Genomic DNA, 26,989 nt, shown 5'->3' on the forward strand with positions numbered 1-26,989 from the left:
ATTATATGTATGGCATGACTTTTCCACTTTTAGTCACATTCAGTCTTCTATATAGACATCAATGTTGTTTAGTCTTCATGCTCTTTGCTACTTTTTCACTAGTATAATGTTACTTTTCCCCTAATTTGCCACTTTTTTGCAATATTATGCTACATTTATGCAAATATTTGTGTGAAATTTGTGCAATTAATAGTGCTATGTTAAGTTTAGTACAATAGTGAAGGCAGTGCACAAATGCTGTACATTAGCGAAACCTTAGTATGAGATCTGGTGCCGCTCTAGTGAATATGTTTCACACAGAGCAAAGCTGAGTGAGAAAACATCTGTATATGCGATGGATAGGGCATTTGACCAGCTGCATATGTGTCATGGTATTAAGCCTACTAATATCTTGAATTGTGAGGGATGCAGCGCCATATATTCATTAAAAAAAGTATTAACTGGGTCCTGAATGCTCAATTTACTTAATATCTGGAGACCAATAAGGCCATCCTTTTATGCTCATAAAGTCATTGTGGTTTATTACAGACGGCACTGCCCTTGTTCATTTTAGTAGTGACTGTAAAGTGAGGTGTTGGCACTTTATTGAAACTGATTTTTTTTTCTTTAGAGCGTCTCACATTTTATTACAGTATTGAGAAAGCTGTTCATATTTTAGGAATATTTCTGAGCAACAATTCTCGTATTTAGTACCAGACATATAATCTCATTCTGTCACAGTTTTAGTATTCTATAGATCCATCCGGGGACCCTTGGGTATGACGGGTGTGCATAGGAAACGTAAAGGCTTGTTTATACTCTGGCTCATGAGTGTGTAGAGGAGGGTAGGCACACTCGTGAATATGTAGAAACATGGACTTGTGATATGCATGGATATGGAACTGCAACCAGAGTGAACAGACCAGGCCCTCTGGATGGTGACCTGCGAAGGTCAACTAGTTCAGGGACACTCTCTAGGGACAAAGGTGACCTCAGAGACTCAGAACAGTATAGTACCGGCAGAGCGGAACTCAGAACAGGAATCGGAGTTTTATGTAGTCAGAGTACAGCTTGAAGAAGCTAGAACTCTGCTACTGCTCTGATGCAAGACCTGGAACTGGATCCCAGTGAGGAACTCAGAAACAGGATAAGTAATACAACAACTGGACACCTCAATGTACAGACCGTATACTGCACACTGAAGCCTATCCCTGGAACCAGCACCCTACTCAGAACCAGCCCAAGACAATTGCACACAGCACAGGGAAACCAACAGAGTGTCAGCACAATAGTATAAACTAATAACCTGGACAACCACCAAGAACAGAGTAAAACAGAATAGGTAACTTGCATGTACTGTCCCAAAGGTAGCAGCCAGCAGCACCGACGTAGAGTGGAGACCACAGAGGTGATAAAGAGCGGGTGCACATGCCGACTCAGTAACGGAGCAGGAGGGCAAGTTTGTATGCATCTTGGAAGCTTCAGCGCTGACCGATGACGGTGTAACATAGCGGCAGATGGAATGGAGGTAACTGCTCACAGAGATCAGCACTCAGGAACTGATGACGTTAAACAGCAAGTAGTCCGCGATGAATAAATAAAGGTCACGAGAGACACAATTCCAGAACACAGGGAATGAACATTGAGCCTTGCACTATCCTGGGAAGGAATACATTGTTCAGGCAATGTTTTGCATCTAGGGGCTGACTTAAATAGTGAGTGGTAAATAACCATTGGCCTGGCTGGCCAGGTGAGCACACAGGTGCATCAGGTAATCACAGGGAGCCGTCTCTGTGATGTCTTGAGCAATGAAATGAATGAGTGTCTTAAGGCCCCCATACATCAGCAATTGATTGCAGCAATCGTGCAATTTGCAATCGATTTGTGTATAATGTATGGGGGCCTTAAGTCTGTAAGGGATGCTAAAACCCCCCGATTCGTGACACATTCTAAATAGTGTTTTGTTTGTGATTTTCTTTGACAGGAGTCAAACAGCTTTTCAAAAAGTTCATCTTTTTCCTGTGACAAATTGTCTCAGTGAGTATTCTCTGATTTCTCACAATCTCATTGTTAGGATCTTGCATGAAATTGATGTGAGTGTGGTTCATTCATGTCCTAACTATACGTGTTTGAATAATAAACTGCCTTTTATCAGTACTTTTATTTACACAGTTCTTGTAAAGTTGATTAAAGTATTGCCTTAGTATTGCCTTCTCATTCTGTCCAAGTTTTAACATCCTGACATTTTCATTTTTTTAACATAAATGTATTTTTCCGCAGTTCTTTGAGTCATTAAATTGTGAAATTATTTGATGTAGTGTAGTAAAAGAAATGTTAGAAAGGTATTTTATTGAAAAAGTGCTAATAATGTTTTAACTTTAAATGCAGAAACGTGGGCTTTGACCGCATCATGGAGGAAGGTTATGAACTTGACCTCACCTTTATCACAGAGCGAATCATCTCTGTATCATTTCCCAGTAGCTGTTCAGATGAAACTTATCTTCACAACCTCCAGGACGTGACCCGCATGCTGAAATCAAAACACGGGGATAATTATTTGGTAACTAGCAAGAGTTACAGTGTAACGGTCATTAGTGAATGTCAGACTGTGCAGATTTGTGATGCTCCTTTATATGCACAGATACTTCCTTGTTCTCCTAGTGCCATTGTCCACCAAGCTTTGGGGAGCCTCCCCATAGAAACAATCTCTGCCTATTTTTTAGGTCAGGGGATGCTGTAGAAAATGCACTTGGTGTAAACGGTAAAAACATTAGTCCAACCCTATACCCTTTACACATTTTAACATGTAAGTTTGTTCCCCATACAGTACTGCTAAGTTATCATCATTTATGCTTTAAAATCACCCAGAGTGCGTGGTGATCCAGTGGGACTTTTTTTTTTAATCTATCACTTTTTGTGTTTGAAACTTATTACACTGGAAAAGTGCACTCTAAGGTGCAACGTGCATCCTATTATCATTAAAGGGGGATAAGCAAGATCTCTGGGACCTCAGAAAGGTGAATTATAGTAAGACTTTTACAAGAAGGAAGAGCCTTAGGCTGGGTACGCACTAAGTGATCTATCTTTCAATCAGTCGACGAACGACATATTGTATAGTGCATCTGCGGGTGTGTACAGACTATGGGGTATATTTGCTAAAGTGCGGGTATTTCGAATTGGAGATGTTGCCAATAGCAACCAATCAGATTCTAGTTGTTATCTTCCAGAAGGTGCTAGATAAATGTTAAGTAGAATCTGATTGATTGCTATAGGCAACATCTCCAATTCTAAAAACCTGCATCTTAGTAAATTTACCCCTATATGTCTGTAAATGACATCAATCACAGACATATCGCATCTGTCCTGCAGCAAGCAGATGCTTGCTGCAGGACAGCAGTGTGTAAGGGCGATCCGCCGACCGCCGTACGCTGGCTGCAAGGACCACCGACACTGACCTCTACATTGGGTGGGCAAATTTAAATGCCCACATACTTGCGAGGTCAGTGGAGACACAACGGGTTGCAGATTGGTGCAGTAAGTGTGTACTGGCGTACCAATCTGCCGCTCGCTTTGCAGATTCCTGGGTTGGCGGATATGTCGGCTAGGTGTACCTGTTGTTGTGCAAACACCCCTGTAAATGCGTAATTAATTGTTGTTTGTTATGCAATGCGCTGTCTAGACTACATTTATATAATGATTTTTTTTTCCATTTTTTTTAAACAGGTATTAAATCTATCTGAAAAGCGTTATGAACTTTCTAAACTTAACACTAAGGTATTTGTTAAGATAATTATTTGTATTACTATAGATTTCTTAAAATATATGTTTTGCTTTCCTTCTCTTTCACACAACTGTGTTTTTATTACTTTGTATATACATTTGGCTTTATTATATTTTTATGTTGTAAGGTGCCCATACGATATCGTATGCAATCGCCCTTGAAATCTCTCCGGCAGCTGAAATGAACGATGTGTAGCAAAAGCTGCACAATGTTCACCCAATCGATCACACACACAATCTAATGATTTGCATAATCATTAGATCGTTTACGATCTGACACAGATCTGTGCTACATGCATCTGTGTGATTGACACACAGCACGGACGGGTCAGTGAGACCCAACTGTGCTGCTGTGCTTTTCAGTGACACAAATGCACGTACAGACCAGTACATTCTTGCTACTTGCATCTGTGTCATTGCCAGAGAGCACGGATGGTTCCGTGAGACCCGTCTGTGCTGCCGCAGTAAAAAAATAAATAAAAAACCTGTGTATATATTAAAAAAAAAAAATGGCGCGCCCCCCTTTCCCCCCCATAAAAAAGACCAACCAGCCTCGGGCTTTAGTGACCCAGTGCTGGGTGTGCTTAAATGCAGGGGACAAATGACAACCAGCATCGGGCTAGTCAGAACCAGCTCTGGTTGCCAAAATACGGGGGACAAACGACGTGGGGGGTCCCCCGTATTCTGCGCAACCAGCACTGGGCTCTCATACGGTCCTGGTTCTGGAAATACAGGGAAAAAAAAATGGTAGGGTTCCCCTGTATTTTCCAGAGGCAGCACCGGACTTTTTCTAGCGGGGGGCTGATGCCACAGCCAGGGGAGCCCTTTCACCGGACCCCCCAGCCGCAGCATCAGCCCTGACCGCTAGTCAGCCCAGGCCGGGGAACCCTGGGGAGCTGGGGACCCCCCCCCAATAAAGGGGTCCCCCTCTCCAGGGCACCCCAGGCCCAGGCTGATAGCCCGGGCTATCCCCAGCACCCCTGGGCGGTGGGTGCAGGTTTGATTTGTGTGGTGTAAATAAAGAATAGCAAACATTGTCTTTGCAAGTAGCCGTGTGGGGTCCCCACAAACTAGTCTATGTCACTTGGATGCCCAATGTTTTTTTGCAACTCCTATGTATTGCCTTCGCTTGATTCTTTCCTTACCTATATGCTGGTTTCTCTGAAGAAATTGAGCATCCCTAGGCAGACTGTGAGTGACTCTGTCTGTGGGACTTCTGTGCAGGGACTACCATTAGAGGTGACGGAACTCCGTTCCACCCCGTTCCTGCCCACTTTAACCCCTGGGTTCGAATGTGATTCATAAAATTCGTCCCATTGTGTATCAATGTAAAATGCAATGTAAAGGTGTATTCACGTAAAATGCATCCCATGGAACACTTTTATATGAATACACAGTTACTGTGCTTTGACAGCATGTACATGCACCCTCTCACATGTGGAATGCGAAAAAATGCATTTTGCAAACCCTCCCCCCAGCAAAATGCATTTACGTTTTACTGTGCATGAGCCCCAATGTTGGTATTATTTATTATAATTGGATATGCTGTTGGTAATCATTACCATTGATCAAATTGCTCCTAAATAATGCAGAAAGTAGCGTTGCTCATAATAACCAACTAGTAGATGAAATATAGTATATAAAATAAATGTGTTTATTTTGAATATAGGTAATGGATTTGGGCTGGCCTGATCTGCATGCCCCCCCTCTAGATAAGATGTGCACCATCTGCAAGGCAATGGAAACTTGGCTAAACAGTGATCCTTTGCATGTGGTTGTAATTCACTGCAGAGTAAGTACATGTCAGTTATTTTTAATTAAGTTTTTAGCAACTGTCTTCGATGGTTTATTTTATTTTCCACACATCTATATTGAATTATACTTTTTTAAATTGTATTTAAAGCTGCCCTTGCACATCAAGATCAGTTTGGACAATTTCATTTTCTACTAGACTATCCTGGAGTTTCAGCATACAGATGTGACCTCATACACCTAGCCTTAATATGCCACATAACGTGAAACGCTTGGAGCGAGCGAGCCGCCAGGTCCAATACGACTCTCTTTTAATGCATTTTAGTAGCAATATGATGCAACTAAGATGCACCACGAGACTGCACTGATTAATTTGTTATGCAACAATTTTATATCTTTGTGCGGCTGAATCTGTATATGAAGCACAACAGAACTTGGCATGGAAAAAGCCACGGCCGCTGTGCTGTTTGGTGTAACTGCAGCAATAGTGTATGAGGACGCATCTGCCCTCCAAAGAAACCATTCTATTTGATTAGAATTTTATTGGACAGAACAGTATCTTCATATATTGATTTCTTAGTTTGTTTTTTTTTAAATAAATTTACAAGAATCTCAAAAAAAGTTTTTACACATTGTCATTATGGGGTATTGTGTGTAGACTTTTGAGGACAAAAAAATGTATTTATTCCGCAGCTTGTATTGCCAGAACTTTGCACCTTAAATCATGTGCACTAAATTTCTCATGTCTGGTTGTTGTATTTAGGGTCTTTAAAAAAAACTATTACCCTTGTTTAGACCTTTCTACAAAACTCTTGATACCTGTTTTTCTCATATTTTGAGTAGGAGGGGATGATATCTGCCACTTTTTCTGCCAAATTATTTACAGTAGTGATTTAAAATTTTGAGCAACCGCTGTAGGATTTATTTTCATGTTACTTATTTTAGGGTGGAAAAGGAAGAATTGGAGTTGTGATATCATCTTATATGCACTTTACAAATGTTTCTGCAAGGTGAGTTGAAATAACTATTTTTTTTTTCTTAACTCAGTAAATTCTGTTTCATCGAGTTATTACAGACATATATACTTTGATACCAAAATTACCTGTCTAACCACATGCTCAGTACTCTTTAGTTGGTAGAGTAGACCAGATTGTGCTGACTGTTGTATAATCTCTCATTGGGGTTGAATCTGAGTTGGGATCAAAGCAAAAAAGAGCATGTGACATCTCACCTTGATAAAGCCATGTTGCACTGGAGGTGAGCATATTTGAAATGTGCAGAGAGAATTAGATTTAAGAGGGATTTAAGAGCAGACTATATTGTCAATTTTCTTCCAGTAAGTAATTAAAAGACCAAATCCGTTTAGTGTGAAATTCATATTATAATGTTACCTCCTTTTCAGTGCTGACCAGGCTTTAGATCGCTTTGCAATGAAGAAATTTTTTGATGATAAAGTGTCCATACTTATGCAGCCATCTCAGATAAGGTGGGTCCTCTTTTGGTTGATTTTAATGTAAAGAATGTAATAAGATTATATAATAAGACTATCAATAATCAATTGTACATTGAATGCAAATATATTTGTAATGTTTAAAGTGAAAGTGTTCTCTTCTCAGCATAGTTTATTCTCTATGGTTTCATGCAACAAGTTTAGTCAAATATTTTATATAAATCATTCTGCGATGAGATTGTAATATCTCTTTATGCTGCAGTCTCTACTACCTATGTTGTAGCATTAAGCTGGGTAGACATTAGACCAGGGATGGGGAACCTCAGGCCCGGGGGCCATATAAGGCCCCCGGAATCATTTGGTCTGGCCCTCTGAGCTTTTTTCTGCTAGCCTCATCTGGCTAGCATGGTGCCTGGAATGGCCTCCTGCAGCCAGGATCTAGGCAGCAGTGCCGCCTGGAGCATCCTTAGAATGCTTCAGACGGTCACACTGCTCCTCGGGATGCTCCGGGCATTACTGTAATCACTGGCGATTGTGCCCGCGCCCCCTGTGTGATGTTGCATGGAGGGGGCGTGCAGCTGTGAATTGTTCATTTATAGATGACACAGTACGGCCAAAGACATTTTTTTTTTTATTACTGCGGTTGCCAGCCCATTGTTTTTTTCAAATAAAATCATTCTCCAGTCTAATTATATTTTTATTTTTTCTCTCCAAAAATACAATGTTACCTTAATCTCTTATTTATTACATGTCAAAGCAAGTTTCTTCCATTTTAATATTCAGATAATGCAAACCAAATTTTATTAAATAGGAACACCAGATCCTGTTACTTTGTGATGACATGCTAATGTTGCGTGAATGTGGTAAACGTTGTTAGGTGTATAGATAAAGTAATCCAATATGCGCATATAGTGCCTGATTCAGAGGTGGATGCAGCTGTGTTAGCTCTTGCGTCATGGCTGGGAGTGTGTGTAAATGCTAGTATCAGCACTTTCCCAGGTGACAAACGTGTAACTGAATGTGCTATGACTGAGATGTCCACTTTCTGTGTCCCTGCATGCCGTAATACTGCTGATTGTTTTTTTTTTTTAGGCGCCACCATTGGCACACCATCGACACTTGCAGCAACCCTATGGCAGGTGCAATTTCACTGTCTGACTCTGACCTTCTATGGGCTGTGACTGTGCGCCTGTGTACGCAGCCACTTTCACTGACATCCCTAAGACACTCCCATACTATGCCCATGAGACCACTGTCTTTTGCATTCACGTCTAGCTACCTCCCAGGCGCGGCCCAGGACTTTACTGCCTCATTCCTGATACCGTATGTCCCGATCGCGACAGCACCTTTGTGCATACACTCTGTTTCACACATGCGCCGTAGGGGTTTTTAGACTTTTTGGCACATGCGCAGTTGCTATTATTCGCTCAGCTACGTGAACATCAGCTGTGCATGCGGATTGCAGAGTCAGGCCCATAATGAATGAGACAAGTGCCACGTTACCATATTGTTACTCTGTGTTGATATTTTCGTAGATATGTCAATTTTCTGAACGGACTCCTCTCTGGGGTGGAGAAGATGAACGCTACACCGTTGTTTTTGCATTATATTATACTTCATGCCATTCCAAATTTTGATACAGGTGGAGGTGAGAGTTTTATACAAATTTGTATTTATTTTGTATGAGTTTGTATGCCTCCCTTTCTACAGGGGTGCAGAGGCCAAACGCAAACTTGATCAGTGAGTCTCGAAGATTTTGTAGTGTTAATTAGAAAATTGGCAAAAAACTGTTTTTGAATGTCTGGTTGATGCTGACAGACAATATTGTTTACCCATTGCTATTACACTCATTAAACTTCATTTTCAGAACAGAAAGGTTATTTCATGTAGATCACAGGCCACTTTATCCAGGAAATTTTATTAAAAATTAACTGCACTCTCCTAGTAAGTTAAATGTGGGGATGTGGAAATTATGAAATTCATCAAGTTCCGAAAAAGCATGATTTTCGAAACTTGTGAGTGATATTGTACATCACCCTGAGGTGGCGTACAGCATCCGATACCCATCAGAAAATGCCTTTTACACTGTACCTTGTGTAGTGTAAAAGGTCTGTGTCCTACTTGCATCTCGATCCACTTCCCCATGCTGCCAGCCTGTCACCCCGAGCTAAAGAAGAAGCAGAAGGGAGAACTTTTGCTGCACTGTGGAGCCGGCTCCTGACCTGCAGCCGAAGCAGGTTTCATGGGAGCCGTCAGCTGGAAGTGGGCATGGTCAGAGAGTAGCCAGCGGGGGGCATTGAGTGACGGGACCCGGCTGCACAGAGGTGAGGGGGGCTTGAATAGTCCACCGGAGTAGATTGGCCACAGCGGGGACAGCACATAGGAGGGGGGCGGCAGGCCTTGGGCTTGAGACACCGGTGAAGGCAGCGGGGGGGCATAGTCACCGGAGCAGAAGGAGGGGGGGAGAGAGACACCAGAGTAAATGAGCTGGCAGCTGTTGGGGACATTGGGGAGAAAGCACTGGCAGGGAGCGCAGAGAGTATGAGGACAGCCCAGCTGAAGGGGAAAAGTATCCCATTAACAAAAAGCTGTCTCTGCAGAAATAGCAGCTTTTCGAAGTGATACTTTAGTAATGAATTTAACAATGAACTCGCAGCGAGTTCAAAACTAAAGTATCACAACTTACATTTTTATCATGATGAATATGGCCCTAAAACTATAGCTCCAGGAAAGTGGAGTTGGCCGTTAAGCATATGGTAGGTCTTTATAAACCTTTTCACTATTCCATTCACCTCTCCCTTCACTTCTCTGCCCCATCCCCCTAACCTACTCTCTCACCTCCTTTCTTTTTCACCAACTCTCTGCTCTCTCTCAGATCCTTTCCCCATTTGCCTCTATCTCTTGGATACCCTTCCCGAACAACTTTATTGTCCCACTCTTTATCCCCTCTCTTATAGAACACATTTCAGGTAAAAAAAAATGTATTTACCAGGAGGAGATGTGCTACAAGAAAATGTCCACAACTCTCTAATACATAGATGTAGTTATTAGTATTATCCCCAATGTTTTATATGTAGTGGATAGATAGTGATGACTATGTCATCACACTTCTCTTCATATTTCCATGTTCGTTCCATCTTACAGCATATTGCAAGGCTCTCTCTGGTGTCTGGGAGACAACCCACTATTTTGGGAGTTGGTGAAGTATGATGTACATATAACAACAATTTCTCATTCATCCACTTTGGGGGACACTGTTAATGTTGGGGTAGAGAATGGATCAGAATGAGTGCCAAGTCATGTGTAGCAATTTGTTTGTATCACATTCCTCCCACACTTATACCCTACCATGCAATAGCAACTCTGTTATTTCTGAGTTCTTGCAGGACAGATGTTCTTTTACTTTGCTGCTTCTTTCTGTTCTCATGAGCACTTATTGGAGGTTCTACATCTTCTCCTTTTTAAGCCCTTGAAATATTCTTATGTGAATTCCTTTAGGTCTGGCCTTTGCGATAGATCATCAACACGGGTCAGTGCATTAGCAGTTAGGTTGACGGGTTCCCCTTTCCTTCCTTGTTCAGTTGTGATGGTGTGGTCCTAGGGTTAGGTATATAATACCGCCGGAAGGCCAGCACATGAAGAACTGACAGGGGAGGTAAGTATCCCCCCCCTTACCCTAACCCTCTCTTAGTGGTGCCCAACCCTAAACTCCCCCCCCCCCCCCTCCCCCTAGTGCCTAACCCTAATCCCCCTTCCCTTAGCCTAACCCTCCTGGAGGGGGTGGGGGGGCTTATCCCTAAGTCCCCCTGGGAGTACCTAAACCTAACTCTCCAACCCCCCCTGCGGCAAACCGCTCCCGACGCCCGGCCTACGTTAGGTAAGCCGGGCGCCGGGATTTCATCGAGGGGTTAATGATAGGCATCAGGATTTAGACGCATATCTTTAGTCCCATGCCGGGCTTTCAGTGTCGGGAAGTCAGCGGTCGGCATTTCGACCGCTGGCTTACTGACTACTTCCCGTGGTCCTACATATCATTCTCTCTAGCTGGTTAAGGACCTAGGTTATTGAGTAATAGTAGAGAGGCTTCCTGGTCTATGCTTGTTGAGTACAATAGTGTACTGTATAGTGGTTTGTCTTCAGAGTAGCTAACTTTGGGCCTGATTCAGACCCACTCGCAAGCGGCTGTCCGCTCGCAAGTGGGTCGATGTTGTGCACTGCGCATGCGCACGACGGCGGGAGCTCCGTCGTGCGCATGCGCCAGACACGACGAGCGATGGAAAGTCCTTCGCTCGTTATGTCTGATCAAAGGGGGCGTGCTGTCGATGTTGATTGACAGCACGCCCCCTTTGGTGGGCGTGCCGGGGGCGTGCCTCCCTGACGGGGGCGTTCCCAAGGGAACGCCTACCGTCAGAAGCCGGCCCACTGACATCACTAGTGATGTCAGTGGGAGTGATTTTGGCTCTGATAGAGCCAAAATCACTCCGGGCCTTGCGGTTGAAAACCTCAACCGCAGGCTCCGGCTCGCAGTTTCAATGGTCACGACCATCGCGGCCATCAAACTGCACGCTCGTATAGGCTGTGGGTGGTGACCCACAGCTATACGAGCGTCCAGGAGGACGCTCCAGAATTATGGAGGGCGGCCCTCATTCAGAGCGTGCGCTCTGCTCAGAGCATACGGCTCTGAATGAGGGCCTTTGTGCGAAGACTATTGTTGTGCACAGCTGTGCTGAATGATTTTCCCCTAGTGACAGCTTTAGAACATCCTGAAGGTTAACAGTGTCCCCCAAAGTGGATGTAGAGAAAATAGGGTTTCTGTATATACTGTTAAATACTTTTTTTAAATTCATTTGGGGGACACTGTATTATACTCTTCATTTGTTCAGCTTTAATGTTACTATAGGATTGTTTCAGTCCTATTCTATAGGCTTTGCCAGAAGACTCCTAAATATCTATTGCATGGTGGGATATAAGAGGGGCAGGCGTGTAAATACAATCAAGTTGTATTGAAATGAGTTAAAAAATAATATTCCACAGCACTAAACTACCAGAGCAGTTTAACTGATAAAAGTATATCAATATCAAATCAAAAGATCAGTCCAGCGCATCTGTATTGGGATAAATACACACACTCCTCGTATATTCGAAACTTGCCAAATTCTTAGTAGACTATAAGGCTAGTTACCAGATACTTTAAATATTTTATTACTCCGATGAAAAAGGTTAAAATGTTTTGCATAGCTTTTATATATAAATATGGAGCAATAAGTTTCACTCAGAACTTCCTCTGTATTTACATTACACACTTTTTGTAATCTTATTTGATGCAACGAGCCATATTTCAGTATCTTGTAAATAAATGTTTTGTGTTATACATATGACTTTTTTAGACAACTTGTATAAATAACCAGTGGTTCCCATACTGGGTCCCGCGAGACACTTGCAGGGGTGATATGAGTTGGTGATTCAGTACCAAATCAGAGTTTTTATGGGCAAAGTGATTGGCTGAACCAGTGATCCCGATGCCATGTCCTATTGGACCTAATTGGTAAAACCATGCCACAGACACATCATGCTCCAGCACTGAAATGTGGATGAGGGCTGAAATTGAAAAATGTGCATTCATTTTAAAATTGATGAAAACAATCCATCATGTATTTTTGTTTTGCAGTATGTCGACCCTTTATAAAAATTTACCAGGCAATGCAACCCGTGTTCACGTCAGGAATTTAGTAAGTAGCATCCATAATAAATATATCCACATCATATTTTTTTAATTCATAGATGCAAAATGTGAATATTAGGTATTCTACTAATGCATGTTCTAAGTTTTTGTTTTAACATGTTTTAGATGTCCAACAATAACTATAACAGGTGTGGCCAACTTGTGGATCTACAGGCATTGTGAATCTAAAAGTGCCAGCATACAGTACCCTACCAACTGTCAGCTGACAGAGTATGCCAGGGCTTGTAGTTCCACAACACCTGGAGAGTCACAGGTTGTGCATGCTGGTAGGAATTAACAAGCATGCGGAGAGCAGCACTCATTAATCATTAAGCATATCTCTTTTTCCAATGAGGAAAGGGGTGTATTCTCCTTAAGTTGGGTGGTGCCACTAATCTCCTGCAGGGTGCTATTGGCCTAAACCAAACTTAAAAGGAGAGGGCACTCAAACAAAGAGAAATATTCTAACCACAAAACTGCCATTTTTTGTTTCTACGACCATGTGAAAAGTGCAAACAAATACAACCAGAAAAGGGAGTGAGGGTGGGAAAAGATCAAGAGTCCTGATTTTCCCACACTTATTCCCTGCCTTATATTAACTTCTAAAAGCCACACCTCTGAAATCTCACATTGCAATCATTGGCTCTACAAGAACTGCCTTTCACCAAGCCCTCAGCTAAACCTAAACCCTAAAGCAACATAACACAGACACACAATGGCCACCATTCATCACAACTTTGAGGTTTAATTGCCATTAGGTATAAATACAGTGTAACGTTGTCTTTCTTCTTGTCATGCTAAGTATGTTTATAAGGATGAACTGCAACCTCACCTCTTTTGAAGTAGGATGTGAAAGCATACCGTCCAACTTTTAAAATTGGGGAGGACAACTTGTGCAGGCGACAGAGAGGGGCATGGCCCCACTCCCCAGGAGGCATGACCGGTGTTGCTGACACACCAGTCCTCCCACATCACCTGCCCACTACCCTGAGGACCTCTTTTGAAGGTGCGAAACAGCACATGTTCACTGCTGTTTTGCAGGGTCTGGTACACACCTTCTGGACAAAGAGACTTAGAAAAAGTTAAACAGACATTAGTAATATTGTCCAAAGTGGACATATCAAAGGTCTGCAGTGTGATGTTGTGCTGTGTGCCATTGTGTCTTGATGATCTTTAAGAAATTGCTGTAATGTATGTGTTATTGATTTCTCATGCTCTCTGTTGTTTAGCAATGTTGGACCAGAAAACCAAAACACAGTTTGCATTGCAATTGAACCAGCTGAACTTGTCAAAGGTGACATTATGGTAAGTGTGCCCTAGACCAATCCACCCTTTAGCTGCTGAATGTTATTATTAAAGAGTACATGTTTTTCTAAATCCTTTCAGCCTCCTTAGTTAACACTCACTCTTGTATTGTGATGTGCATAGCCTTTTGTAGTCATGGTAGTAAGTGAGACACTAACTTTCTGCCCACCATTCCACCACATTTCCATGAAATCTGTATTTTTGTCTGAATTCATTCACTTTTCATGTTCCAAACACATTCAAATAACCTTTTCGTCATGTGCGTCACAATGTCTTTGTGCTTTATTGGCAAATTTGTGAGACACCTTTCTAAATAAGTTTCTAATATTAAATCATTGAGTGCTATAGCAGTGCAGTGAGTTGTACAATATATGTTCTATATAAAATAAAAACCGTCCTGCTCTATTGTGCATAATATTAATTGGGAATACTACTGACTGCGTGGTGTAATATGGTCATAGTTGAGTGGGGAAAATGTTGGTAAGTACAGTAATATAGGGAGAGATTGGGCATGATATCAGGGCAAATTGGGGGGGGGGAGCCTGATGATGAGAGGGGTGGATGACATGAACATAGAGCTAGACCTGTCTCTCGGCACCTAGTCAGCCTTTCTAGATTTCCCTGGGTGCACAAACGAGTGAAATGTGCCACACTCACCAGTGTAACAAAATATATAGTCGATCAAACCGTTAATTACACTAAATTGCAATGGGTATTGTTTGGTGGCTTTCTAACCATGTTTGTGGCAAACTAAACCCCAGGTCTCTTGTGGTTTGAGCTACCATTCCCACTAGACTGCTTATTGTCTTCTGGTTGTGGTTGACTAGACACTATCATTGTGTGGACAACTGTTTGGTGAATGGTCAGCGCCGTACAACTATTCAAATGCTAGAAGCTGTCTACTGGGTATGACATTATGCACAGCAACTGCAGCAGCACTGCCCATGATCTCAGCTGGCTAATGTGTGGCAGTATAAGGATACCCTGTCATATAGATTATTTTATACATAAACACTCTCATGTAAGCAGGGAATGCTCCCGTATATTCTAACAATTACCAGCAGGGAGTGTGGAGCAGATGCCTCCCTGCGCCCAGCTTGCTCCTGTTGAAGGACATTAATGATGGCATCTCTTTGTCTAAAATGGAGGATAGCCACAAAACAAAATATAAATGGAAGGTTGAAAATCTCTAGTGTCGGTATTCGTAGCCTTTTAAATAAATTATTGTGAATGTCAGGGACTTGTAGGATTATAATCTGGTGTATGAATAACCAATCATACCAAACAGGTGATAATGATCATCATTTTCATATGTAGGATGAAATAGTCATTAACTGAAACAGAAACAGCTGTGTAGTTGGCTTAAAACTGGGTGAGGAACAGCCAAACTCTGCTACAAAGGTGAGGTTGTGGAAGACAGTTTCATGTCACAGGTCATACACCATGGCAAGACTGAGCACAGCAACAAGACACAAGGTAGTTCTACTGCATCAGCAAGGTCTCTCCCAGGCAAAGATTTCAAAGCAGACTGGGGATTTATGATGTGCTGTTCAAGCTCTTTTGAAGAAGCACAAAGAAACTGGTAACGTTGAGGACCATAGATGCAGTGGTTGGCCAAGGAAACTTAGTGCATCAGATGAAGACACATCTTGCTTACTTCCCTTGAAATCAGTAGATGTCCAGCAGTGCCATCACCTCAGAACTAGCAGAAACCAGTGGGACCCATGTACTGTTTGAAGAAGTTTGGACAGAAGTGGTCTTCATGGAACAAGAATTGCGGGCAAAAAGCCACACATTTGACGTGGAAATAAGGCCAAACGACTCCACTATGCACAAAAACATAGGAACTGGGGTGCAGAAAAATGGCAGCAGTGCTCTAGGCTGATGAGTCAAAATTATAAATATTTGGCTGTAACAGAAGGCAGCTTGTTCAACTAAGGGCTGGAGAGTGGTACAATAGTGAGTGTCTGCAGGCAACAGTGAAACATGGTGGAGGTTCCTATCAAGTTTGGGGCTGCATTTCAGCAAATGGGGTTGGGATTTCGTCAGGATTAATGGTGTCCTCAATGCTAAGAAATACAGGCAGGTACTTATCCATCATGCAGTACCATCAGGGAGGCGTCTGATGGCTCCAAATTTATTCTGCAGCAGGATAATGACCACAAACATACAGCCAAGATCTGTGGTTCTCCAAAATGTTTCTAACAACCTCCCTGCCGAGTTCCTTCAAAAACTGAGTGCAAGTGTACCTAGAACAATTGATGCTGTTTTGAAAGAAAAAGGGTGGTCACACCAAATATTGATTTGATTTAGATTTCTGTTCATTCACTTTGCATTTTGTTAATTGATAAAATTAAACTATTAACACTTCTACTTTTGTAAGCATTTTTAAAGCATCTTCTCCATACCTGACTAAGGGCCTGATTCAGACCCACTCGCGAGCGGCTGTCCGCTCGCAAGTGGGTCGATGTTCTGGACTGAACATGCGCACGACGGAGGGAGCTCCGTCGTGCGCATGCGCCAGACGCGACGAGCGAAGGAAAGTCCTTCGCTCGTTGTGTCTGATCAAAGGGGGCGTGCTGTCGATGTTGATTGACAGCACGCCCCCTTTGGTAGGCGTGCCTCCCTGACGGGGGCGTTCCCACGGGAACGCCTCCCGTCAGAAGCTGGCCCACTGACATCACTAGTGATGTCAGTGGGAGTGATCACTCCGGAGCTTGCGGTTGAAAACCTCAACCGCAGGCTCCGGCTCGCAGTTTCGATGGTCGCGATGGCCAAGACCATCGCGGCCATCAAACTGCACGCTCGTATAGCCTGTGGGTGGTGACCCACAGCTATACGAGCGTCCGGGAGGACGCTCCATTTTCATGGAGGCCGGCCCTCATTCAGAGCGTGCGCTCTGCTCAGAGCGTACGGCTCTGAATGAGGGCCTAAATCTTCTGCTCAGTTATGTGTGTGTATGTATATGTATGTGTATATATATATATATATATATATATATAAAAATAAAAAATCATGTGTTCTATCAAGTTTATACCTTCATTCTCAATACTTCCAGGAAATGCAATTTGTTGGGAAATATTTTCATGCTAATATCTCACCCATTTACTTTGCTAAATAAACTGGCTCTTATGTAATCATTTTCTCCTAGCTATTTTTATTAGATGGTATCCACTATACCTTTTATGTAGCTTCTTTCCTATACGTAAAGCCACTTTACTGACATTTTCATAACTACTACCCTTTGTAGTTAACTGCAACCATCCATTATATTTCACTAGTTGTTTAGTTGCCCTGAACAACATTCCATAGTGCTTTACAGTCTACTTTCCCTATCATCCCAAAGTGGCGTGGTCAGGCTACACTTTTTAAGCATGTGCATTTCCTTACTCAGTATTTGTGCTCTTTGAAATCTAAAACTCTCAACACAGACCCTGCTTATCTGAACATTTCCCCGTCTTTGCATTTGTTTTATCACCAGTGTGTGGTATGTGCTGTCTCCAAAATGTACAGTTTTGCAGAATAAGTAGCTTTTTCTTTGGTAAAGGATAACCATGTTGCTGAATCTCACACACAAGATGATTTACTTTATTTCAGCTTGTACACGTTATGATGTTTGTACTCCACAGGGGTGTATCTTGGGGTCCGAGCGCCAATGGCAAACTAAGGGACTGGCGCCCCCCTCCAATGACTGCTTCTACTTGAAAAAATAAAATAACACACACTGGGGGTAGTTTAATTCAGACACCTGTAGAAATAGGGAGAATATTTTTTTTTTCTTTTTAATATATATATATATTTACTAATGCCAAAATAAAAGGAAAAGCTTGCAAACATAGCATCAAAAACAAACATGCATTATGGGTAAAATAATTTACATATATTCAAATTGGACTGTACACTGTATTATGCTTTTTTAACTCTGCCATATAATTCACTGGTAAAACCGCCCACATGGGTCCATTGCTATCTCACACACAATAATAAAAACAGCCCATAACGATCATATCTTAATCCTGACACCTGAGTATACACATTCTATAAAGATCATGGTCAATTCCCCATACTGAAGAAAAGATAAATGTATTAGTACTTACACTGGGGGTAGTTCAACTTACACGCCTGTAGAAATAGGGAGACAATATATATATGTATATACTTTTTTTAATATATATATATATTTTTATATTTTTTCAGTTATAACACTTACTAAATGCAAGCACTGTTTATTAATTTCTATATGTGAACAACACAGGAAAAGAGGGCATCAATAACAAACAAGGTGCATTGTGGGCAAGATAATTTGCATATATGCAAATTATCTTGCGAATAGAGCATTGTGGTTGATGTGGTGCTTACACTCTCTTCCTGCAAGATTGACATATGGGAATTAGTGAGTGGTGATTGGTATGTAGTGGGTATTGTGGGAGAAGAGATATATTAGAAAAAAAATTAGTCTCTCTAATTTTAAATGTTTCTGATATGAAGGGACATATAAGAAGCGTGATACACATTAACAATCAATGGAGGACACTCATAAGAGCAGATGAAACAGAAGGAGACCAGGGATCATTTACTAATGACAGCTCTCTGCGGCCCACTGCGCAGAGTAAACAGGAGACCAGTGATCATATGTTAATTATGTCGGGTGGCAACGGCGCCCCCCCTCGGCCGGCGCCCCTGGCGAGGGCCATCCAGGCCAATAGGAAGATACGCCCCTTGTTCTCCATCACACATTTTAAGAGTAGAGATTTGCACATTTAAGTTGAGCATACACTGAATATCGTCAAAAACTCCATAGCTTCTAAGGCACATGTAACATTGGACTAAGTGTGCTGTGAAAGATCAAATACATTCCAACAAACATAGATCATCTGCTGTTGAGAGGCAGTAAACAAATATCTTGAATCTGTTTTATCAGTAACAGATATTTATGTTTTATCTAAATTCAAAGATGTCAGCTTAGGGAAGTTAAACAGAATAAAAAGGTTTTTAACGATTTTTCTAATCATTAGTAAAAGACGAACATAATGTAAACCTGTTATGCTTGTGCCGTGATTGAGTGTGTGAGGCCGGCAGAATGTTTACCAGACTATATAGATGAAAACGGATTCAATTATAATAGATCACTGTCCATTATTGATTCTAAATTGAATCATATTGGGCCTGATGCAAATGGAACTCGCGTTCTTTAGTATGTACATGCTCCATAGCTGAGTGTACATATCTATGGGCGAGTCCTAGCCATTCACAGCCCAGTTGCATGTCCACTTGTGGCTGAATGGGCATAACTGGGTTGTAGTGGGCCATTCGCACATAGGCTAAGTTCAGTGAAGCTGTGCATATGTAATTGCGGGTAAAGGTACACTCGTGCTTTCACAGGGATCCATCTGTTTTCAGGTGGGACTCTGGCACCATGGATGCGACTCGTGCATTTGCACACTGATGATGACGGCTGTGAAACCAAGCGTATGGATAGGAGTGGTGGTGTGGTATTGATGTGTGCAACTCATCATATAATTGTGAATATCCACATTCAATTCTGTGCATGCAATTAGGGTGTAACTATAGCCAACTTGTGTGCAACTCTGAATTGACCCATATCGAATAAGAACATGGTCTCTCCTCCAAAATGTACATTGGAACCACTGTATTATGTCTTATCACCCAAAAACAGACTGAGATATACATTTATACACAACAGCTGAGAGGGAAGTTATGGCTTTGCAATCACAAGATTTGTACATTCTGCCTTTTGCTGGCAGGCGATCCTTATTAAACATATGGGTTACAGAAAATGATCCCAAAGGGGGTACATCTTGCAGCACTCTGCAATAATATAGTTGCCAATGATTTGAATTGTATAAGTATAAAACTTCCACAACTAATTCTTACTCTGGTACCACTTGCTTGGAACCAATCTCATTTCTGAAATAAACCTAAGCGCTAATGATGACACCTACAGTAGTTGTCCAAGTGTAATAATAAGAAGAAGAATACAATGACTAATTGGCACTTACAGTAGCAAGTAGTGCTTCGGCTTACAATATGAGCAAATGTTTTTAGAAAACAGTTGACTAGATTTTAATTTAAAGATAAAATTAAAGTTATAATAAAGTAAGTTGTTCTTATAAATTTGTGTACTACAAATACAGGTTGAGTCTCTCATATCCAAATATTCCGAAATACGGAATATTTTTAGCATGACTGAGATAGTGAAAACTTAGATGGTTCAATGTACACAAACTTTTTTTAAGGCACAAAATTATTAAAAATAAAGTATAAAATTACCTATAGGCTGTGTGTATAAGGTGTATATGACACATAAATGAAAATGAATTTCATGTATGTACACAAACTTTGTTTGAGCCACAAAATTATTGAAAATATTGTATAAAATTACCGTCAGGCTGTGTGTATAAGGTGTATATAATACATACATGCATTATGTGTTTAGATTTGGGCCCTATTCCTAAGACCTTTCAATATGGTATGCAATTATTCCAAAATACGGAATATTGTGATATCCAAAATACCCCTGGTCCCAAGCATTTTGGATATGGGAGACTCAACCTGTAATCTGTTCAATATATATCCGCAAAATAAATCTTATTTTCATAACTTTTATTCCTTGATTAACAAAAATTAGTACTACAAAATAATATAAATGTATTTCAAGTTATAGGAAATTAGCATACTTATGTTGTTTTTTTTTTTTTTGACAGATCAAAGGTTACCATAAGAAATACCGTTCTGTAACCCGTGATGTCATTTTCAGGCTGCAGTTCCATACAGGGGCTGTTCATGGCCACCGACTGATTTTTGGAAAAGATGAGTTAGATCATGCAAACAAAGGTGAGATCTTTGCCAGCATCTAATACTATGGGGCCTATTCATCAACACTAAAATAACGTTTTTAAGGACACTTTCCTTAAATAACGTTATTTTAGTATTCAAGATGACACTTAGCCAGGAGATATCAGTGTTATCTCCTGTGCGAAGTCCCCCTGCATTAATTTCCACACTCCCCATACATTAGTATGGGGATATACGAATGTAACAGCGCATGCGCAGCACAGATTCCAGCTGCGGTAACTTAGAGTAGATCGGGATAACTATCTATTTCCCGAAAAGCTGTTATCGCACAGATAGTGACGGAGAGGAGGAATGATGAATTCCTCCGGTAAAAGGGTAGAACGCCATGTGAGTTCTAAACCTGATTACCTCCATCGATTTTTAAGGTATGAATAGGCCCCTATATTCTATACATACAGTATGTATATGCTAAATAATCTGACAAATTGCTTATACTGCTATCACATGCCCAACAAATAAGTTCAGTATATTGCAGTTTTATCTAGATGAGCCTGCATACATAGTGCATTTACGGTTTGAATGAGGTCAGTCAAATAAACATGTGAAAATATCAATTTACTGCACTATATCTGTTGTATTTAATTCTACAAATAGGATTTGTTCCCAGAATATTTTAACTCCAGTAGGTATATTGGCTCGGTAGAGTTAACAGTATTGTAAGGTGGCACAGATGCTGACATTTCTTCAGTTTCGACCAGGGCCATATCTGAATGGAGTTTTCATGTTTTTCCAGTGTTTGCATGGTTTTCTTCTGGGTGCTCTAGTTTCCTCCCACACTCAAAAACACGTACTGATTGGTTAACTGGCTTCTGACAAAATGTATTTGTGTGGAATGGAATTTAGGTGGTAAGCTCCAGTGGGGCAAAGATGGTATAATATTGTGATGCTCTGCAAATAAACCATAAAAAAGTGGAAGGCCCAGAACAGGCTCCCTGGGTCAAAGTTCTGGCCGGTGCACTCTACCGTGAGGTCCGACCGGGACCCCAACCACTACATTAGGCCATTCAGTGGAAGAATCAGAACAGGCTCCCCGGGTCAAAGTTCTGCCCAGCCTACACCAACGGGAGGTCTGACCGGGACCCTAACCCCCATAAAACCTAGGTAGGATCCAACTGGACCACCTTTCGTTGGTTTCATCCCAATCGGCGTCCGAATGCATAACCGGATAGACAAACCAACCAATGAATTATATACAGTATATAGTGTATGTGTGTGCATGTGTATGTATGTGTGTGTGTATATATATATATATATATATATATATAATTTAATATATGAGGAAGTATGCACTCCAGTGTCCAATGTTTTATGAAGGATAACAGGATATGGTAGATGCGGAATAAGATATGACAAACGGCACTCCAAGTTGTGATTCAGACACGGATAATGCCGGCAGTCAGAATCCCGATGGTGGGGATCCCTATGATGGCAGGTAAGTATTCCAACCCTTCCCTAACCCTAACCCACTTTTCTCGCAGCCGAACCTATGATTTTTGTCACTCAGGGCAAGGCAGTAATTTGGCAAAATTCTGACTGCTGTCGGGATTTCGACACCTAGACACCTAGGATTCTACAAATCCTATTTGTAGAATTAAATACAACAGATATAGTGCAGTCGGCATATTCTGCGCCGTGATGGTTACTACATCCCACTTATTTACAGCACAACACATTATTATTTTATTTTTTTTCTTAATAAGGCAACCTGAATTTTAAGTTCACTGGTCTTTTAAATGCATGTTTGGAACCTTCTTGTTGTGTACGTGGGGTAAATCCAAGAATATTTACAGCAATTGAACTGAAGGGGAATTCTCCAGACAATATTACTTTAATTAAATAATGTTCTTAAATATCAGCTGGTGTGTTCGGTGATGCAACAGTAAGGAGACAAAGTATGTTTGTACTCAATAGAGGTTTAGGGCAGATTCAATCTTTCAGTGGGATACTAATTATTGTGTAGAAACTATTGTGTTGAAGATCATGCATGTTAATTTTATTATATTAGGAGTAAGGTTAGAAGCTACATTTTGTAATTAATATTGTCTTCCATTGAAGCCACAGGAGCTGTGTTATTGTAAGAGCGCATGCCCACCCATATACAGCACTTTTTCAGAACTCAACCAAACTGACAATCAGCCAGTTGTAACAAATTCTCCAAGAGTTTCTAGGTTACTGTGGGTGGTGGTAGATATTGTTGCTGGCATTTTTCACTATGTGGTCTGTGAGTTAGCCATCTGTTACTTACCATCAATGACAGCTATGTTTTATCAAGTAATTTGTCAAGTAGTTGCATTTCTGGTCTTGTGTTCTGATCTTTTGAGAAGCCCAGCCCCTGATGATCCAGTTCTGAATGAAGCTCAGACTTTGAAATGTTTATTTCTTAAGTTGACTAAATAATCTTAAGTGATCATAGTATAGTAAGCATAAAATATGTTGAGAAGAAATTGTATTATATTCAATAAAATAATCTAAGCTCAACGCATGCATTTATTTTCAGAACTTGTTATGCACCATACTGTAACATATATCTTAATTTTATAGATGACCGGTTTCCAGACTATGGCAAAATTGAACTAGTGTTTTCAGGAACTCCAGAAAAGATATTAGGTGAGCATTATTTATACATTTTGGTTTTGTTCCTGATGTTTCTCAGTTTATGGCCTGAGGCCAAAGGCTTTAGTTTGGAGGCTTTAAAAATGTATATATTCCAATCACCATAGCAAAGAAAACAAATACAGCTTGTGTAACAATGGCAGAAATGTTTTAGGTAATATATGTGGTAAAATTGGGATTAGGGTAATACAGTGGAAGTCTTGCAAAGTTCTATTTTGCTAAGCAAAACATTTTAGGAAATATTGCTACTAATTTGCGATGTTTTAAATTTGTTCTAGTAATGGTATATTTCCTATTAGTCTGAATTGACACACACAATGCTGCCTTGTTTTGTTTGGTAAACTCACTATAGTTACCTGACTAATTTTAAATATGTCATTTAAATATACTGTGCAAGCTGGGAGTTATAGAAAGCGCCTTTAAGCATGGAAAGTATTTTATGTATGCAAGTTATGCTGGCCATACACGCTACAATTATCGGGGCGATCCGCCTGATATCCACGGCTCACCCCGATAATTGTAGCGTGTGGGGGGGCGACCAAGGGTTAAATATTGCTCGGTCGGGCATGCCGGATTGTCCAGCATGCCCGTCCGATGCGATATTTCCCGGTAAACTGTCGGCCGCATCGGGCAGTGTATGCCAAGCCGCGACCGACAGACATTTCCTGTGTTCCTTCCTACGGAAGGAACAGGGAAATGTCTCCTCACCTGGGGGCGGAGCGCGGATGTCGGGGCTAATACACTCTGAGAAATCTCACAGTGTATGCCGGCGACATCTGCGGCTGGCAGCCTGCCAGATAAAATGTCTGTCGGTCTGACAGACATTTTATCTGGCCATGTATGCCCAACGTTAGATTTAAATACACACACTTTGTTACAGAGAAGTGAGCAGTTGCCACTGAATGTACCAATTAAGGCCTTGCACCACCACCTTTCTGAATTGAAAACCAGCAATAAAGTAGAGAGCCCCAACACTTATTGCGGACAATCCATTTCTTGTCAATGGGCTGAAAACGCTGAGAAATATTCATATAATTGATAGTAATAATTGTAGAAAAATAAAATTTCAATCTTATGAATAAAACAATAAAAACATGATGCAAATCAAAAAATAATGTTTTTACAGCGATCTGTCTAAATATGTTAGGTTTCGTATCAGTTATCTGTGTGTATTTTATTTGTATAATATGAGTGATTATTCAAATAATAAAATAAACTTATGACTAAACCAAAGGATAATTTCTTAAAGGGTCAAGGAACTTTCAGAACAGTCCTGGAGTAACAGTTGATTACAATACATGTGATCCTTTAATACGATGGGATTCCTATGAAAATACAAGTGTAAATGGAGAAGGTCAGTATACAAAACTTTCGCATGCAATTTGTTAACATTTTTTTTAATATATTTTTGTTCAATTTTGTTGGACAAAAAATGTCTGGGTTTAAGAATGGATTTATTTATTTATTTATTTATTTGTAGAAGTTTGTATTCATTTGTGTATATCCTATCTGCATTTGTTTGTCTTCTGACCCTTTTTGAAATAATTAGTAATGACTTCCATGCAGCCAGAACATGAACCTTTACATTCCTTGCCTCCAAACATAAATAGGTTATGCATGTCATGATCTTAACGTCTGTTATGGGTTTCTGCAAATATCTGTGCTTAGATTGTGATCATCCTCCTGAGTGTCAGGATAAAGGCATGTGCACTGGCAACCTCTCCATGCACCCCTCTGGAAGGTCAGCGTTAACTTAGGCTTGCCATGCTTCAGTGATGTGGTTTTAGTATCGCAAGTTAAGTAACATCTAATGAATTGTGAATACAAATTTTTAATAGTATTGTTTTAATAGTATTGTTTTAATAGTATTAGTCCTGCCGTAATGCTTCATATATAGCATGCTGTCCTTTTCTACTGTCCTGCTGTGTATTGCTCTGTTCTAACTTTATCCCTTGTTATCCTCATGTATCATCATTGCCCTCTCCTTTTTGATTTTAAGATTTCATATGCAAGTCCTTTTTAACCTTTGTTTTCATGCCCTCTAACTTTTTTTGTGTCTTTTTTTTTTTTAAAATATATATACCTGTTCAGGGCTGTAGCTAGACCTATGGGGGACCCATAGCAACATTTCCACGGGGCCCTCCCTCTCTTCGCAGGAGAGATCAGCAGCTACTTCTCTCACTGTAATGCCAGTGAGGTGAGCTGGGTTCAGGGGGAGGCGGGCAGACCCTATAGCAATTGCACCCCTTGCTCGCATGGTAGCTATGCACACGTACCTGTTCTAGTTTGTGTGCTTTGTTTTTTGTTTGGTTTCTTATTCCCACTGTATGGTTCTATGGAGCTGTAGGCACACTGATTAACATCACATTGCTAGTAGTTCTTGTTTTAGATATTAACAATAGTGTTTTGCCTGTGTTTGCTTGCGTTTTTCTTCTGGTGCTCTAGTTTTTTACTTTCGATCCTTTAGGTTACATATTAATACATGTGGTCCAAAGAACTGCTAGAAAGTTACTTGGTTCACACTAATGCTGGGTATACACTGCCGGATAAAATGTCTGTCAGACCGACAGACATTTTATCTGGCAGCCTGCCAGCCGCAGATGTCGCCGGCATACACTGTGAGATTTCTCTCACAGTGTATCAGCCCGACATCCGCGCTCCGCACACGGGGGAGGAGACATTTCCCTGTTCCTTCCGTAGGACCGGAAATGTCTGTCTGTCGGCCGCTGCTGGGCATACACTGCCCGATGCGGCCGACAGTTTACTGGGAAATATCGCATCGGACGGGCATGCTGGACAATCCGGCATTCCCGACCGAGCAATATTTAACCCTTGGTCGCCCCCCCACACGCTACAATTATCGGGGCGATCCGCGGATATCAGGCCGTGATAATGTATAGCTCTTTATATGTAAGGCTAACAATGATCAATTATTGTGTCACACTCACTTTGTCTTCTGAAAAGTTATGTCGAAAAGTATCGCCCTCTTTGAACAGCTGTACAAACATAACTGATTTTTTTTTTTTTTTTTTTTATAATTATTTTGAATGGTCAATCAATATTACAACACAAGAAAAACAATAGCATTGTGACATAAAAAAGGCATAGATGTAATACAGAGAGAATGCCACTGTATAACAAGGTCAAAATTTATATAATAAGCTATAAAGTCTGTCTGTCCAACTATTTATTTGTTTTTTTTATGCATGGCCAGAGTTTTGGACCTAGCTCCACCTTTGCATGGTGGTGTAGTTTGACCAGGATTAGGATTTTGCCTAGGTTTGAACTGTGTCATGGCCACACACTGTCACACAATCCCTAAAAATAAGGACCACTCACATTGCACAAGTACCGGGGTTGGCTCCAGTGGAAATTTGCAGCCTGCCAAAAAGCTGTGAGAAAGCTACAGAAGTATCCTTTTGTAGCCTCTGTGTTTGCGTGCAAGGGTGTAACTAGACTATTTAAGTTTAATAGGAAGGCTGCAGGCCCTTGGGCTGTGTAGGACATAATTA

At 41.0% G+C, this 26,989-nt stretch overlaps 1 protein-coding gene across 3 annotated transcripts in view; it reads left to right on the forward strand.

The window, feature by feature from the left end:
• The window catches only part of TNS3 (tensin 3), a 255,650-nt gene that overhangs the window by 24,944 nt on the left and 203,717 nt on the right, over positions 1–26,989 (forward strand). For 2 of the 3 annotated variants that reach the window (XM_088445714.1, XM_088445715.1), the window contains 12 exons: positions 1,964–2,016; positions 2,368–2,539; positions 3,703–3,753; positions 5,429–5,551; positions 6,457–6,521; positions 6,914–6,997; positions 8,497–8,609; positions 12,630–12,690; positions 13,913–13,988; positions 20,714–20,843; positions 23,406–23,471; positions 24,727–24,831. In XM_088445714.1, the coding sequence (XP_088301840.1) occupies positions 2,390–2,539; positions 3,703–3,753; positions 5,429–5,551; positions 6,457–6,521; positions 6,914–6,997; positions 8,497–8,609; positions 12,630–12,690; positions 13,913–13,988; positions 20,714–20,843; positions 23,406–23,471; positions 24,727–24,831 (1,024 nt within the window). In that variant the 5' untranslated portion in view covers positions 1,964–2,016; positions 2,368–2,389. Of the gene's footprint in view, positions 1–1,963; positions 2,017–2,367; positions 2,540–3,702; positions 3,754–5,428; positions 5,552–6,456; positions 6,522–6,913; positions 6,998–8,496; positions 8,610–12,629; positions 12,691–13,912; positions 13,989–20,713; positions 20,844–23,405; positions 23,472–24,726; positions 24,832–26,989 lie in introns of those variants that run through there. The other variant, XM_088445716.1, reaches the window with a different exon arrangement.

This window comes from Taudactylus pleione, unplaced genomic scaffold, assembly GCF_031769625.1.
Source record: "Taudactylus pleione unplaced genomic scaffold, aTauple2 ptg000386l, whole genome shotgun sequence".
Lineage (NCBI taxonomy): Eukaryota > Metazoa > Chordata > Amphibia > Anura > Myobatrachidae > Taudactylus > Taudactylus pleione.